Source organism: Xenopus laevis, chromosome 8L (assembly GCF_017654675.1).
Source record: "Xenopus laevis strain J_2021 chromosome 8L, Xenopus_laevis_v10.1, whole genome shotgun sequence".
NCBI lineage: Eukaryota > Metazoa > Chordata > Amphibia > Anura > Pipidae > Xenopus > Xenopus laevis.
In genome coordinates this window covers 72,621,007-72,635,839 of record NC_054385.1, presented here as the reverse complement: position 1 = coordinate 72,635,839, position 14,833 = coordinate 72,621,007, and the positions used below count along the sequence as shown (strand labels likewise).

At 40.2% G+C, this 14,833-nt stretch overlaps 1 protein-coding gene across 1 annotated transcript; it reads left to right on the top strand.

Annotated features, from left to right (window-relative positions):
* Nucleotides 1-4,711: 4,711 nt before the first annotated feature.
* paf1.L (PAF1 homolog, Paf1/RNA polymerase II complex component L homeolog) lies at nucleotides 4,712-13,824 on the top strand (the record flags this gene model as incomplete). Its single annotated transcript, NM_001092989.1, is given in 14 exon segments — nucleotides 4,712-4,794; nucleotides 6,876-6,905; nucleotides 7,969-8,061; nucleotides 8,141-8,262; nucleotides 8,954-9,020; nucleotides 9,187-9,288; nucleotides 10,240-10,345; nucleotides 10,437-10,505; nucleotides 11,063-11,166; nucleotides 11,785-11,901; nucleotides 12,514-12,642; nucleotides 12,771-12,876; nucleotides 13,040-13,121; nucleotides 13,321-13,824. Coding segments are annotated over 14 exon segments (1,575 nt in total). The 3' UTR covers nucleotides 13,722-13,824.
* Nucleotides 13,825-14,833: the final 1,009 nt, after the last annotated feature.

The window sequence follows — 14,833 nt, the reverse complement described above, 5'->3', positions numbered from 1 at the left end:
ACTCACCGGAACATGAGCTCTAAAGCTAATCCCTAATAGGCAAAACTAGTTGTCAATCAATTTGCGAGGGCGAAAGAGGAGGGATAAATATACGCAAATCGCGTGGCCTTTCCGGATAGAAGGCGGGCTTTCCAGAGTACATGCATTTCCCAGTGCGAGATGCTGGGCACAAAGAGATCACTGGGCGTCGGATTGAAAGCAAGCGAGCTATAGGATAAAAAGCTTGTCAATCAGGTGACTTAGAACTGTGTGTGAAGGCCTTTATTAAAGGGACGGTGACACCAAAAAAAGTGTTTTATATGCAGTTACCAGGCTCGCACTGAGCGAGTTAAAGGATAAAAAGATTTTTTGTCAGATCATGAAGCTACTACCTAACAAGACTTAGACCTGTAAAGGGCTTTATTAAAGGGACAGTGGCACCAAAAAATTAAAGTGTTTTATATAGTGAATAAAGTACCCCCTCTTGTAAAATATCAAGATATTCTAAGTTACCAAGGAGCTGGAGTTCCATGACCGAGGTCTGTTTTTTTTTCCAGGTCATGGAACTCTGAGGTAACTTCTAATATCCTCATATTTTGCAACTGGGGGTACTTTATTTATTATAATACACAAGTGTTAGTGAGTCATGTGACAGAAATTACGTAAGAACTCACCGTTTCGTTTATAAGGATATAATTTACAGGATATTCATGGCTTTTGTGTATTATAAGGATATAATTTACAGGATATTTATGGCTCTTGTGTATTATATGCAGTTACCTCGCACTGAGCAAGCTATAGGTTACAAAGCTTGTCAGTCAGGTGAAGCTACCTAACAAGAACTTTGGGCGACTTCGGTAATTTTATTAAAGGGCTACCAAAAATGAAAGTGCTTTTTTCAGTTACCTCAATCAGTTAATCAGTCGTGAATAATAATGTGGATCTGTGATGTGTAGGTACACAACACACACAACATATTATACCAATTCAGTGCTTAATATTATGGCATCTTTAAACCTGTACAGATTGTTCACCAAAAATAAATATTTTTTTCAATTGCTTTCCATTTTTTTACAGTTTTTCCTAAAATTCAAGTTTAAAGTTTAATGCTCCTGTCACTGGTGTTTCAGTCTGGCAGCTCAGTAATTCAGGCACATACTCTGAACTGTTATAATTTTGCAACATTTAGTTGATACATTTCTCAGGAGCTTCTCTGGACTATTAGCAACTATTGTATCAATTAGTGTTTAAGCACACAGGCAGATTCGGGAGATTTAGTCGTCTGGTGACTAATCGCCTCTTCTTTCGAGGCTACACTTTTTCAAACTGCCTTCCCTTGCCTTCCGCCTGCTAAAATGAAAAAATGCCTGCGGCAACGCACTTGCGGCGCTTCGATTACCGAAGTCGCCCAAAGTTGCCTCACGAGTGCATTGCCGCAGTTGTTTTTTCATTTTAGCAGGCGGAAGGCAAGGGGAAGGCAGCTTTTGGGGATTGTCGCCCCGAAGAAGAGGCGATTAGTAAATCTCCCAGAATCTGCCCGTGTGCGTAAACCCTTATAACAGCTACCTTTAATGAAACCCAGGATTTCTGCTCAGCAGGGCTACATATAAGAAATGTATCAACTAAATGTATCAATTTAGAACAATTTAGAGAGTCAGCAACCCCCTCTGAGACCTGCTTTAGAAAGGTGAAAATTTTGATCTACACTTCAATATTAGAAGAACGTTCACACATAATTGGAAACTAACTGAACTGAAGTGTTGGAAGCTGAACAACCCCTTTAGGGTTGGGGCAGACGGGCAGATTCGGGGAGATTTAGTCGCCTGGTGACTAATCGCCTCTTCTACAGGGCGAAAATTTCCCCGAACTGCCTTCCACCTGCTTGAATGATCGCCTGCGCTAATGCACTCGTGGCGCTTCGATTTCCGAAGTAGCCCGAAGTTGCCTCACAAGAAATTCGGGCAACTTCGGAAATTGAAGCGCCGCGAGTGCATTAGCGAAGGCGATTCTTCATTCAGGCAATCGGAAGGCAGTTCTGGGAGATTGTCGCCCCGCAGAAGAGGCGATTAGTCGCCAGGCGACTAAATTTCCCTGAATCTGCTCGTCTGCCCCAGAAGTAATCATCCAACTGAGTTGCAAATAGAGAGAAGTGCAACAGTGAATATACTCACCAAAAAAGCACAGTGTCTGAACCAAAAATGTTGTTTATAGACGAGATTATGAGTGCATGGGTTTGTATAGAGATGCCTAATTTTCTCCAGAGTTTTCAAATTGAAATGGGTGAAACAGGGCAAGGGTGAGGTGTGATGAAGTGTGGACTGAGCATTACTGGTAACAACCCCATAGTAAACTGACACTTATTATTGTTATCATTGTCAATTAGTACTTGGATCTATATACACAGAAGCTTGATTTGGTAGCTATTGCCTCAGTAGGTATGGTCTCAAAATGGGTATCATGGAAAGAAAATAGCAATGACCAGTGGGGTAATTATATCTTTCAGGCCCCCAAAAGGTCTAGAGGTTGCCCTATTTTACCAATATTTATCGAAAATGTATGGGTTAGAGCCTCATGGGGCCCCTATAGCTCCTGGGCTCCCCTGCAGTCACAGGTTCTGCTTCCTCTGTAGTTACGACTGGCAATCATTTGCTTTACAAATGTTTTTTATAGATTTCTAGAGCCAGTAGTAGTACTTTCACTTGGCTATTATTAATGCAAGGTGGAAAGCTAGCAGTGGTTTGAATTGCAGCCAATTTCTAGGCTTCAGAAGACAAGTTTGTGTATATAATCCATAATTCAATTTATTTTAATTATTCACAAAAGGAGATAAGTAAAAAATAACAAAAAGCCCAGACGTAATGGAGTAATCGCATTCACAGTATATGTAGACCTGGCAGCTACAGGGGTAGGAGTTGCAGGTGACCCAAGATTGCTTGCATTTCAGATTACCCATATTTTGCGCAGGGGGCCTGGATTTAGTATGAATAATGATCATGATGTAGCACTCAAGGTAAAATAACCCAAACAGTTGCATTTCTTGAATAGAAGCGCACAGTGCCGGACTGGCCCACCAGGATACCAGGAAAACTCCTGGTGGGCCCTCATGCTTCTAACCATTTGGCCTATTTCATGGCCATTCCCTATTTCTTTATGGGGCTTAATAATATAGTATGTAGAGATAGAAGACTAGGAGTATAAAAGATTGAATGAGGAGAGGAGGAATAATAGTTTGTAAAGTGGGCCCTCAGCCTAAGGCTAAGGCCACACTAGGCGATAGCGCCGCAATTTTTTCTATTGTAGCGAGGCAATTTCGAGCGACAGTAGAGAAAAGATCGCCGCGTGTGTTTTTACGCTGGCGATTTTTCGCGATTCCCCATAGACGGCAGCGCTACAGTTTCCCCAGCGATTGCGGCTTAAAAGTCGCGGCGAAAAGTCGCCGCGAGTCAAATCGCGGCGCTATCGCCTAGTGTGGCCTTAGCCTAAGGGTTTCTGGTGGGCCCCTGGCATCCCAGTCTGACACTGCATGTAAAGAAAAGAGACTTTGAGAATAGAGGTTGAGTAAGGAGAGGAAGAAGAATAGTCCTGAGAATGGCCCCTGGTCTAAGGTTTTTGGGTGGGCCTCTGATCAGGGCCGGAACTAGGGGTAGGCAGAGTAGGCACGTGCCTAGGGCGCAAAGGTGGGGGGGGCGCCAGGCACGTACCTGCTCTGTCACCCACCCCATTGTCCGGTCCTGTCTCTCCCCGACTGCCGTGGATATTTTTTCTTAATTGCGCTTTCGCGCATGCGCTCACGTAGCGCAGTTTTGCGCGTGCGCACTATAACGCGGTTACGCACTAGAGCACGCACTGAGCCAGGTTGCCTAGGGCGCCTGGCTGGGTTGGCCCGGCTCTGCCCCTGATCTAAGGTTTTTGGTGGGACCCTGGTGTTCCAGTCCGACACCTGAAGCACAGACTCAGGGCAGGAGACAAGCAACTACTAGAATCACTGGGTGCAGTGTCGGACTGGCCCACCTGGATACCAGGAAAACTCCAGGGGGCCCTCATGCTGCTTAACTTTCGGCCTATTTCATGGCCATTCCCTATTTCTATAAGAACAAAGAGGCTAAATAGATGGAATAATTGATTATAGTATGTAAAGAAAAGAGACTAGGAGAATAGAGGTTGATTGAATAGATGAAGAATAATAGCACTGAGAGTGGGCCCCTGGTCTAAGGTTTTATGGTGGGCCCCTGGTGTCTGACTGGGTGTGTTATATTACTACTGGAGCTTTCCTTCTCTTTTAACACTTTTAATTTTTGCTCTAATGGAATACGAATGAACACTGCAAATTTGTGCCCAGCAACTTTTTTTTGTTTATCAGCCATGCATGTGCCAGTTTTCAAGTTTCACAAACATACAGGCTGCTGTGAAAATGTATATCGTGTACGTGATGGAGACCTTAGATTGTAAACTCTACTGACGCAAAGAAGGACTGATGTAAAGGATGTTTAATCTCTGCTGCTAAGTCTTTTGTATCCACCTTCATTTGCGACCTTTCCCATATACTCGGACTCTCCTGCAGCTCTCCTGTTTAAACTTACACAATGCCCTTCAGTTCGGGAACTGACGTCCTGACGTCAGGCTTATAGCGTTGGGACGTTTTGTTTGCCGTAGATACACGAACAGGCATTTGCTTTTGACTCCCAGGGGCGTGGTTTTACGAGGACCCGACTTCCGGTTGTGGCTGTGAGTTGCGAGCGGTGGTTGTCGGTCCAGCGGTAAACACGACATGGCTCCTACTATCCAGACTCAGGCACAGCGAGAGGACGGACATAGGTGAGCAGGATCCTTGCTGCGCCATATCAACTCCATGAGACCGGTTCAGAACTAAAGGCGCACCGTTATCAGCCTGCCTTTAAACTCTTTTTACGGGGGGATCTTGGAAAGTTATAAGCAACTTCTTTGTGTAGTTTCAGCCTTAAAATAAGAAATGTGTGTCTTCATCCTTTCTTTCTGCTGGTATATATGACCTTCTTCTCATTTGCAAGGCATGCTGGGAAGTGTAGTACAGCAGAAACGTCAGACTGAAGAGTTATTGGGGGTCATTTATCAGTGTTGGGCAAATTTACCCATGGGCAGTAACCCATGGCAACCAATCGGATATGCATATGGCCCTACCTGTCAGTGCAGGACGTATGGGGTTAAGTTTCCTACTTGCAGCTGGCATAAAAAAAGCTAATCACAGATTGGTTGCTATAGGTAACTGCCCATGGTCAAATTTACCCACTGTTGATAAATAAGCCCCATTGTTTTCAATCAATGTTACGTCTATAATACATACATGCCCTATTGTAGTAATGAATACAAACATATAGTTAATTTTCTTACGTGCTCCACTTGCTTTGGTAAACCTGTAGCTTACAATGATACCTTTGCTTGCATTTACACTGCTAGTAAAAGCTACATTCTGTATGATTAGTGGCACTGCACTTTAGTTCTTACTGCAATATGAGTGCAGTATATAAATGGTTGTGTCTAGCTTCTAATGGCCTGAAGGGTAAAATTTTAGCTTTAATTATATGAAAAGTTTAGATTCTGTATATCTAGTGTCAGATTTATCCTCCTGGGGAACCTGGCTTTGATAGCCCACTTGAAGATCCCCTGGCAGGCTAGTCTCACACTTAATATATCAAGAGAACTTTTAGTGTTCTGTATGTAAGCATTATTGTGGCAGTATCAGTCCTCAACTTTTGGAGAAATAAACTTTAGAACACATGATTATTTTGTAACACAGACATGAACCATTGAGGATCTAGTGGTAGTGTTTGATGAGATCACCAGCGATCAAAGCTAAAGGGGAAAGAAATTTGCATTTAGCGCTGGTGATCTCTGCAAATACTATTTCATCTGAAGTTTGGAGGAGGACTACTTTACCAACCGGGTAGGGATCTGTGGATTTGTGGGGCTTTTATTTTTTATATCCTGTATTTGTTTTTAACTATGGGTTTTTATCAAAACAGTAATTCAGCAGCTGTATTTGGCAACAGCTTGATTTTAAAATTCGCTCTATGTCCAACTTATTTTTATAGTATCACCAAAGAAGAATAGGAGAGGGCCTAAATAGAAAAATAAGTATTAGAAATTAACAATAAGATTGTAGCTTTACAGGGCAAATAGTTTTTTGGCTGCCAGAGTCAGTGACCCCAATTTGGAAGCTTGAGAGAAGCAAAAATACAAAAGAAAGGGATGCTCTGAATCATATAATTTAATACTTGTTTATAATACTATTTTATAAAGGATTTGGCTGATTCCAAATGAAGGTTTAAAAAGAACAGCATGTGGAAAAAAAAATCACAATTTCTTTGTGATTCACATGATTATAGGGATTTGGTTCTGCTCGGATTTGTCTGATTTCTGCTGAAAAAGGCCAAATCCTGAATTTTGTGCATCCCTAATAAAAGATGACGACCTACTGAAAAGTTGGTACGAACAGGGCATTCCACAATATATTGAAAGTTGATTTAAAGATCCACTACCCTTTAAACTCCATGGAGTCTGCCTATTGCAGCTGGTATTAGCAGACCTGTTTTTTCTCTTTCCATGTTTACCTTTGCCATATGTCATATTCGTAGGCTTTGTTGTATGTTTATACCTGTTTATATAGATAGGGGCAAATGTGCCCAACCTGCTGTTGCAGTAAATAGTATAAGAAGATGTTAGTTGGTAGAAAGATCATGGCACCAAACTATTCTAATTCATTTGTATGCAGGTCAATGATGACTTGCAAGATCATCTATATAGAAGATTCTTGCAAAAGGAGCAACTGTTTGAGGTTATTCTGGTTGAGAGATCTGTGCTTGTGTGTTGTTTCTTATTGTCTTGTACTCATGTATGTTTTTATTAATCTTCTGCTTTAGGTCCAGTTCTCATCGTACAGTTCCAGAGAGGTACGTTTTTCTTTGTTTTACAGAAATAGAGTGTAAGCTAACAACAGTTTAGGTAGAGGACCCTAATCATTGTTGTTAATAGCTAACAGTTCAGTTATATTGATTTTAATAAATATTTCAATTTACACTGAAAATCTGGCATTGTAATCCCAATATGTGTAGGCAGTCAAGTATACACTGGCCCATGGATGATATAAACTAAGCATGGATGGTGGGGATCACTCTAACATGTAATGTCAATATTAGGCTAGACACAAGTGTAACAATTAATATCAGTACCTTATTCAGAAGTGTGGAACTCACAGCAGCCCCCCCCCCCAAAGAACCAAGCATAGTGTGGTAGGCAGAAGGGAAAAAGCCTATCAAACAAAGCTGAATCTCCCTATTTCAAGGCGGGGAGGATGTTCTTATTGAATCTCTAGACATGACCAATAGGTAATTAGAAATAATAAGGGTCACCCCAGATTCTATTTATGAACTGTACATTAAAACTAGGGATTTAATATATGAAAATATACTGATCGATAATGTGAAAGACCAATAATGCATTGGCATTTTACTGGGTAAATACACATATAAGAAAAGCTGCAAAATAATAAGGGCATAGCCATTAGCCACATTGACTCTGCACCTGATTGTGATTATACAGGCTAAATGTCATTTTATGTGAACTGGAATATTTGTGAAGTTTATTTTAGCTTCAATAACCTGTTGGCTGTTTTTTAATGTTAATATGAGCTCTTCCTCCTTTGTTTTGAGTCTGAATAGCTACAACACCATAAAGATGAGTTGCAGACTATTTTAGGATTGGCTTAATTGACGGTCACTTTATACATAACTATCTATATATTGGAGAATACCTTTCAAATAAATATATTATTTTTGAGTGAGGAGATGCAATTTTCTTACATTGTGGGCATACATAATTATTGGCACATTGCAGTACTTTTTGAGGGGGGATATATATTTTCATTTATATATTCATTTTATAATATTTGTATTTAATATTACACATCAGTCACATTACTTCTTTCTATTTACTATTTTTGTGTCTCATGTTTAGATCAGGGGTTGTCTGTCGTGTGAAATACTGCAACACGCTCCCTGATATTCCCTTTGACCCCAAGTTTATAACTTACCCTTTTGACCAGAACAGGTAAGGTTTAGAAATGTTTTTGTATATATGTGTCTAGATGTCTGCACGTCATTCTACTGGAGTATTTGTTGTGTTTTAGATTTGTACAGTATAAAGCCACATCGCTGGAGAAACAGCACAAGCATGACCTTCTGACGGAACCAGATTTGGGGGTAACCATTGACCTAATTAACCCGGATACCTATCGTATAGACCCCAATGGTGAGAAAAAAAGCAGACTCTAATCAATTGTAGTATACTGTAATTGCTTAACTGTCAGGTGTGACTGGGGGTTTTAGCCACAAGTCACTCAGATGTTGGTCAGGGGCTGTTCCCCTCTCTTAGTAGTTCTCCATGTGTTCCCTTTGAAGGGGGTAGTTGTTGTTGCCCTCATATTATGTGATACATTTTTTTTCTCAGCAATTAAGAACGAGTTATTTTGCTCACAACAATAATTGAATTGGCACACTGTTGTTTTTTTTTTTGGGTACTTGCATAACCAGTTATATCTACCAGTAATATCTAATAAATTGTAATATTGAATATTGTTTTAATTAATTGGTTACTGGTATGAAATAAATATAAAACTGTTTTGTCTAAAGTTGCAGAGTGTGGTCTCGGGTACTAAATTAACTGTTTGATAGAGAAAAAGAATGCATTATTTTGGGGAGGGGAGAATGCTGCAGAAAATAAAGCACACCTTTATAACTTCATAGGGATACTGACAGTCTACCTATGATTTGACATCCTCGGGTTAACACACTTTTTCAAAATAGTAGTGTTACTGTCCAAAGCGAGTCAGGCCTGGAAATAAATGAGTGACTTGAGTGTCTGAATGTTACAGTGTTGCTTTTGTGACAGTGTCCTATTGTGCTTTTAATTATCTTGCTATACTGACCTTCTGTTTTTGTAGTGACTCTTGATTTTGCTGATGAGAAGCTTCTAGAAGAGGAAATTCAGGCTCCCAGCAGCTCCAAAAGGTAGCAACCTTCATGTAGAAATTCTTTATCCCTAAGCTTCTCCCTCCAAGCAATGGAAATTGAAGAGACTTAAGGATGGGTACACGTGGGGAGTGAAAAATGCACAAATGTTCTTATATCTACCTATGGCAACATTTTCAGATTTTTTTTTTTAATATTTTGTCAGATCTCAGCAGCATGCTAAGGTTGTACCATGGATGAGGAAAACGGAATATATCTCCACGGAGTTTAACCGTTATGGTGTTTCCAATGAGAAGCCAGAAGTCAAGTAAGTTCATGTGGCTGGAATTCTGATGTTTAAGCCTTTTACCAGATAATGTTTCAAGTAAGAAGTGTAAAAGGTTTACCAGGACTTAACCTCCTGAAGCCTTACAATAATGTCAGTGCAGACAGAGTGGCAGAGAGTATCCTGTTTTAAGCATAAATTCAAGTTGGAAGCTCACTTTAATGATAAGAAGGCATCAGGGCCAGGCTAAAGAACCACAAGTGCTGCAGATGTAACCTGACCCTCCCCTATCCTAACTTTCTGACATCTTTTGGAAAGACCTGCATTGAAACTTCTCTGATTGATGCCATGAAGGGTAACACGTGTTCATTTGGTGTGGTGGTAGTGGGTATGATTTGTCAGGCATGAGAAAACGTAGGCAAAGTAATCGGATATGGTAGGTGTGCCTGCATAAGTTTGTCTGCGTTGTGTACGCTTCATGTCTAGTAATGTGATCAGTGCACTTATGAATGAATAAAACACAAATAAGTGAATTAACTTATAAGTGTTTAATAGTGATGTGTGGGCTGGCCTGATACCTGTGGATTCAGGCCGACAACGCTGCTCCTCTTGCTGGTTGAGGGTGGGGTTGAGCTCTTCTGCCTGCTCTCCCCGCCCGCAACCTTAGACTGCCGCCTTCCTGTTTCATAGACTTGTTCCTGTCCCACCCCTTTTGTGACATCAGCGGGGTGGCGTGGGTCTATAAATGGAGGGGTGAAGGTGGGTCTCGACCCGCACATCACTATGTGTTAAGATAATACTTTGTTTACTAGATGGTGGTGGCCTGGACTAGTTATAACTGTGCTGTTAAGAAATGGTAGGCTTTGTGCCAAGAGCTTGTGTCATTTGTCATACTTGAGCCAAACAATACAAGTCACCCTAAATCATTATTATAAATCATTGTCCCTATCTTATTTTCAATGAGCCATGGCTAATTTTATTTCTATTGGCCAGGATTGGAGTTTCTGTCAAGCAGCAATTCACAGAGGAAGATATATATAAAGACAGAGACAGCCAGATTTCTGCCATTGAGAAGACCTTTGATGATGCCCAGAAAGATGTAAGTCAAGTGTGTGATATTATTGCAAGGATTTGGGTTGTTATTTGTAAGTACTTATAAATATTTTTTTAATCTTTTCTACCCTCCTTAGATTTCACAACATTATAGCAAGCCTCGTGTTACACCAGTGGAGGTCATGCCAGTCTTCCCAGATTTCAAGGTCTGTATTTACATCATTGCTTTTAAAGGACCAGTAACACCATAAAGTGAAAATATACTTTATCTTTACATTAACATTTTGCGGATAATTAATATTTACCAATGCAGGGCAAATAATGTCTACTGTATAATAAACTCTTAAATTTTTTTAGTGTTACTGGTCCTATTTTCATCACAAGCTGTGCTGAACATATTTTATCTCTTATTGGTATTATTCCTTGAGATAAACAAGGCAAGCAGGGAGACTGAAGCTACTCCATGTTTGTTCCTTGCTAGGCAGATAATTAGATAAACCCCCTGCATAATGGACTTCTGATTATCTGTGCACTGGTGCTCACCCTGTTTAGCCCAAGAAGAAATAAAAAAAGATTCTTTTTGCGCTTAAAACAATAGGCAAAAAGTTTGTTTAGAACAAGCCCTATTGGCTGAACTATTTAAATATTAAATGTACCTTTAATATTTTTACTGTGTCCATGAATGCTATCTGTTTGTACAGATATATCACAAATTCCCAGTTTTACTGTAAATGACAATTTTTCACCCCACTTTTTCCTGCAGATGTGGATCAATCCCTGTGCTCAAGTTATATTTGACTCAGATCCAGCACCCAAGGATGCTTCAGGCACTGCTGCTTTGGATATGATGTCTCAGGCCATGATTAGGTGAGTGGCATTAGCACAAGTTGTTCTATACCTACAAATATGAATTCATGATCCTTAATTCAGATCAAGTTCAATTTACTGTTTTAATATAACAGAGCAACTGTAAATTAAACCAAAATAAGCAATGATGGATCATTATTATATTGATTTTAGTCTTATTATACCATCTTCATGTAATCAGAAGGGTTATTTTAAATAGAACCCCCTCCATTTCCATTGAAGGGGCTGGGGCTCTATGAGGAGTACAATAAAGATGGCATCATAATGCTCACCGTTAATTGGATTTTCATGCTTCCCCTCCATCAACTCTTCTGAAGAATCAAGGAGATAAAATGAAAGTGTTTTTAATTCCACTGTTGTGCACTAATAAGATCAAGAAATAACAAATGATGCAGATAGTTTCTGCCTGTTTAAAAATGTATCCAGCACATCCAGTACATGAATTCAGAATCTATTAATATTAATAAGCTTTGGGGTGGGCTAAACAATTATAAATAGGTAAAAATAAGCATGGAGATGATATTCTAAAGTAATAGTGCCACATTTAAAGTATTTCTTGTTTATTTGAAAGCCAACATTTTATGTATTTATCATTCCTTTGTTTTGTTTTTTTTTCAGGGGTATGATGGATGAGGAAGGAAACCAATTTGTAGCATACTTCCTACCAGGCGAAGACACCATGAGGAAACGAAAGAGGGATCAAGAAGAGGGTCTGGATTACATGCCAGAGGACATGTGAGTCTGAAATGCCCTCCCACTTCTGTAGGAGAAACCAGTCTCTTTTTATGTTAACATTGGAAAAATCATTTTCCAGGCAGTCTCTATCCAAAAATGAAAGGACAATTTCACTGCAGTCCCCTTTCTCGGTTGCTCTACTGAGCCCCTTTTCGATTCTTTTTTTTTTCTTCCTGTAACTTTAATCTTTCTCCAGTGTAGTTCCACTACCAGTCACTTTACACTGTTCCCTCTAATTCTTTTATCTTTTGTCTAAATGTTTAGAAAACCACTTACTTTCTGCAGTGGGTTGGGGGTTGGTCCAAACATATGTCCTGACATAAGTGTGTTCATAAAGAATCTTGTGTGTTTTTGTAATAGCTTGTGTGCATTCACATAGCTTAGTTTATGGGAAATTGTTTGTCACCTATTTTAGAGGTTGAAACCTTCTAACTGGTCCATTTTCTCTCTTAATGTAAACCCACCTATTCAATTAATTATTTATTGCAAAGGTTGACATTGGCGGCCCAATCAATCATATTAACTGTTCCATTTCCTAGAGAGAAAAATATTCGCTTATTTCCTGCATAATCCCTTCTTTTTAAGATTTGAACCTTCTGCTTTTGTTTGTAGTTACGATTACAAGATAGCAAGAGAATATAACTGGAATGTAAAGAACAAGGCCAGCAAAGGATATGAGGAGAATTACTTCTTCATCTTTCGGGAAGGTGATGGGGTGTATTATAACGAACTGGAAACTAGGTAAGCAAACGTTAAACAAAAATGTTTAAAACCTACTGTTACTGGTTTCAGTGATGTTTTGTGCTGTACACAAACCTCCAGAGGAAAGATTTGTCAGCATTTGAGAACGATTTTTTTTCCACCTGCAGAGTACGACTCAGTAAGAGGAGAGTTAAGGCTGGTGTTCAGTCAGGTACAAATGCTTTGCTTGTGGTGAAACACAGAGACATGCATGAGAAGGAACTGGAAGCTCAGGTAATTACAAATTTTAAGTTATAGATGTATAAAGGTGGTATAGATGTATGGCTTGGACCTTAACTGCAATGTAATTTGGGGTCTGGATGAGTGAAATGGTACTATATATAATAGGTGAATTGTGATGTTTTACTTACTGTCCTATATTTTGGGGGATGTACAGGAAGCACGAAGAGCTCAACTGGAGAATCATGAACCCGAAGAAGAGGAAGAAATTGAGGTCGACCGGGATACACAGGGCTCAGGTAGGAAGGATTGGCAACTTCCACTTAATATTTTTTTTATTTTAAACATTGATATATTTAGTATTGTACAAAACTATAGCTTCTGTCTATTCTCCTTCCACTGTTAACAAATTTTTTTATTTAGGTTCAGGGTAATGTTTACCTTTGGGTAAAATTAACTGAATAGTCCAATTTTCCCTTTTTATTATTTGCCCTATAGATGCTGAAGAAGGAGAAAAGGGCAGCGGAAGTGAGAAAGAAGGAAGCGGTGCAGAGCAATCTGGCAGTGAGAGTGAGAGAGAGGGGGCTGAAGAAGAGGAGAAGGAAGATGAGCAGGAGAAAGAGAGTAGTGAAGATGACCGGGCTGCCAGAGACAAGGAAGAGATCTTTGGTAGTGATGATGATGATGACGACGATGATAGCGATGAAGATGGACATAATGAGAGTGGACAAGATGGCGAGGATAGTGGCAGTGATGAGGAGGAAGAGAAAGGCCAGGGACGCAGAAGCCGTAGTGCAAGCAGTAGCCCGTTTGGTAGTGACCGTTCACAACAGGAAAATGAGGACCAAAGTGCTAGTGATCAGGGCTCTGGGTCAAGTGATGGAAGTGACAGTGACTGAATCTGGCTTTACATGGGGTTTCTTTTTTTTTTTTTTTCTTTCACCTTCTTGTAAATACATCTGTGTATATTGCTTTCTTAGTTCAATAAAGGATATTCCTCAATGGTCTGTCTATGTGCATAAATAAGCTGGATATGTCTCTGGGTTGATCTTTATCAGTGGGCAGATATCCTTGTTAACGAACGTTAGTCTCAAGCCAAGCGTGATACAGTTTGTTTATATAGTAGTACAGGTGGTTTCCTGTCTAGATGTAAGAATCATTGTAGACCGATACAAACCATATTCATGATGTAAGGAAATCTATGTATGGAGGCATTTTTCGAAAGTTACTGCAATCACTGCTCTTTTGCCTTAAGGACAATTAGTCACTTTATATGAGCACTTTTGACTTTATTTAAAGGGGGCATATAACATATTTTTTTACAATGCAGAAAACCATGTAAAATAGAAGGAATTGTTTTTATTTTAATACCTTTTGGGTCAAAAATTTCCATATTAGCCTGAAAACTGTTTTCAGCTCGCCCCTTTGGCAAGTTTTGTGTCTTGGAATCGCTAGCATGTAGCTCTGGAGCCGCTGGCTGCTTCTGCCTGTGAAATAGAGCTGCATCCATTGAGTGAGGACGCACAGTCACGGCACAGTCCTTCCCTGCATTCCTTCTACCGATTCGATCACCTTTACTGCTAGCTTCCCTTCTCTGCTCTATTCATTTAACCCCCTCCTCCCCTGCTCGTTTCTCTCGCTCTCTGTTCGTTCCCCCCTCCCTCCACTGCTGTTTCTTGTCACTCTCTGCTGTGTGTTTTACTCCCTCTCCCTCCACTGATCGTTTCTGTCACTCCCTGCTCTGCTCCTTGCTCTCCCTCTCTGTTTGTTTTACTCACTCTCCCTCCACCGATAGTTTCTGTTACTCCCTGCTCTCCTCGTTTCCTCCCCGCTATTTCTTGTCACTTTCTTTTTTATTCATTTTAATCCCCCTCCCTCCAGGCCCCTTTCTTTTTCTCTGCTCTATTAGTTTAAGCCCCTCTACCTTGCTCTACTTACTCCCTCTCTCCTCATTTTCCTCTCCATCCACTGCTTTTCTGTTACTCTCTGCTGCACCTGACAATAAAAAGCT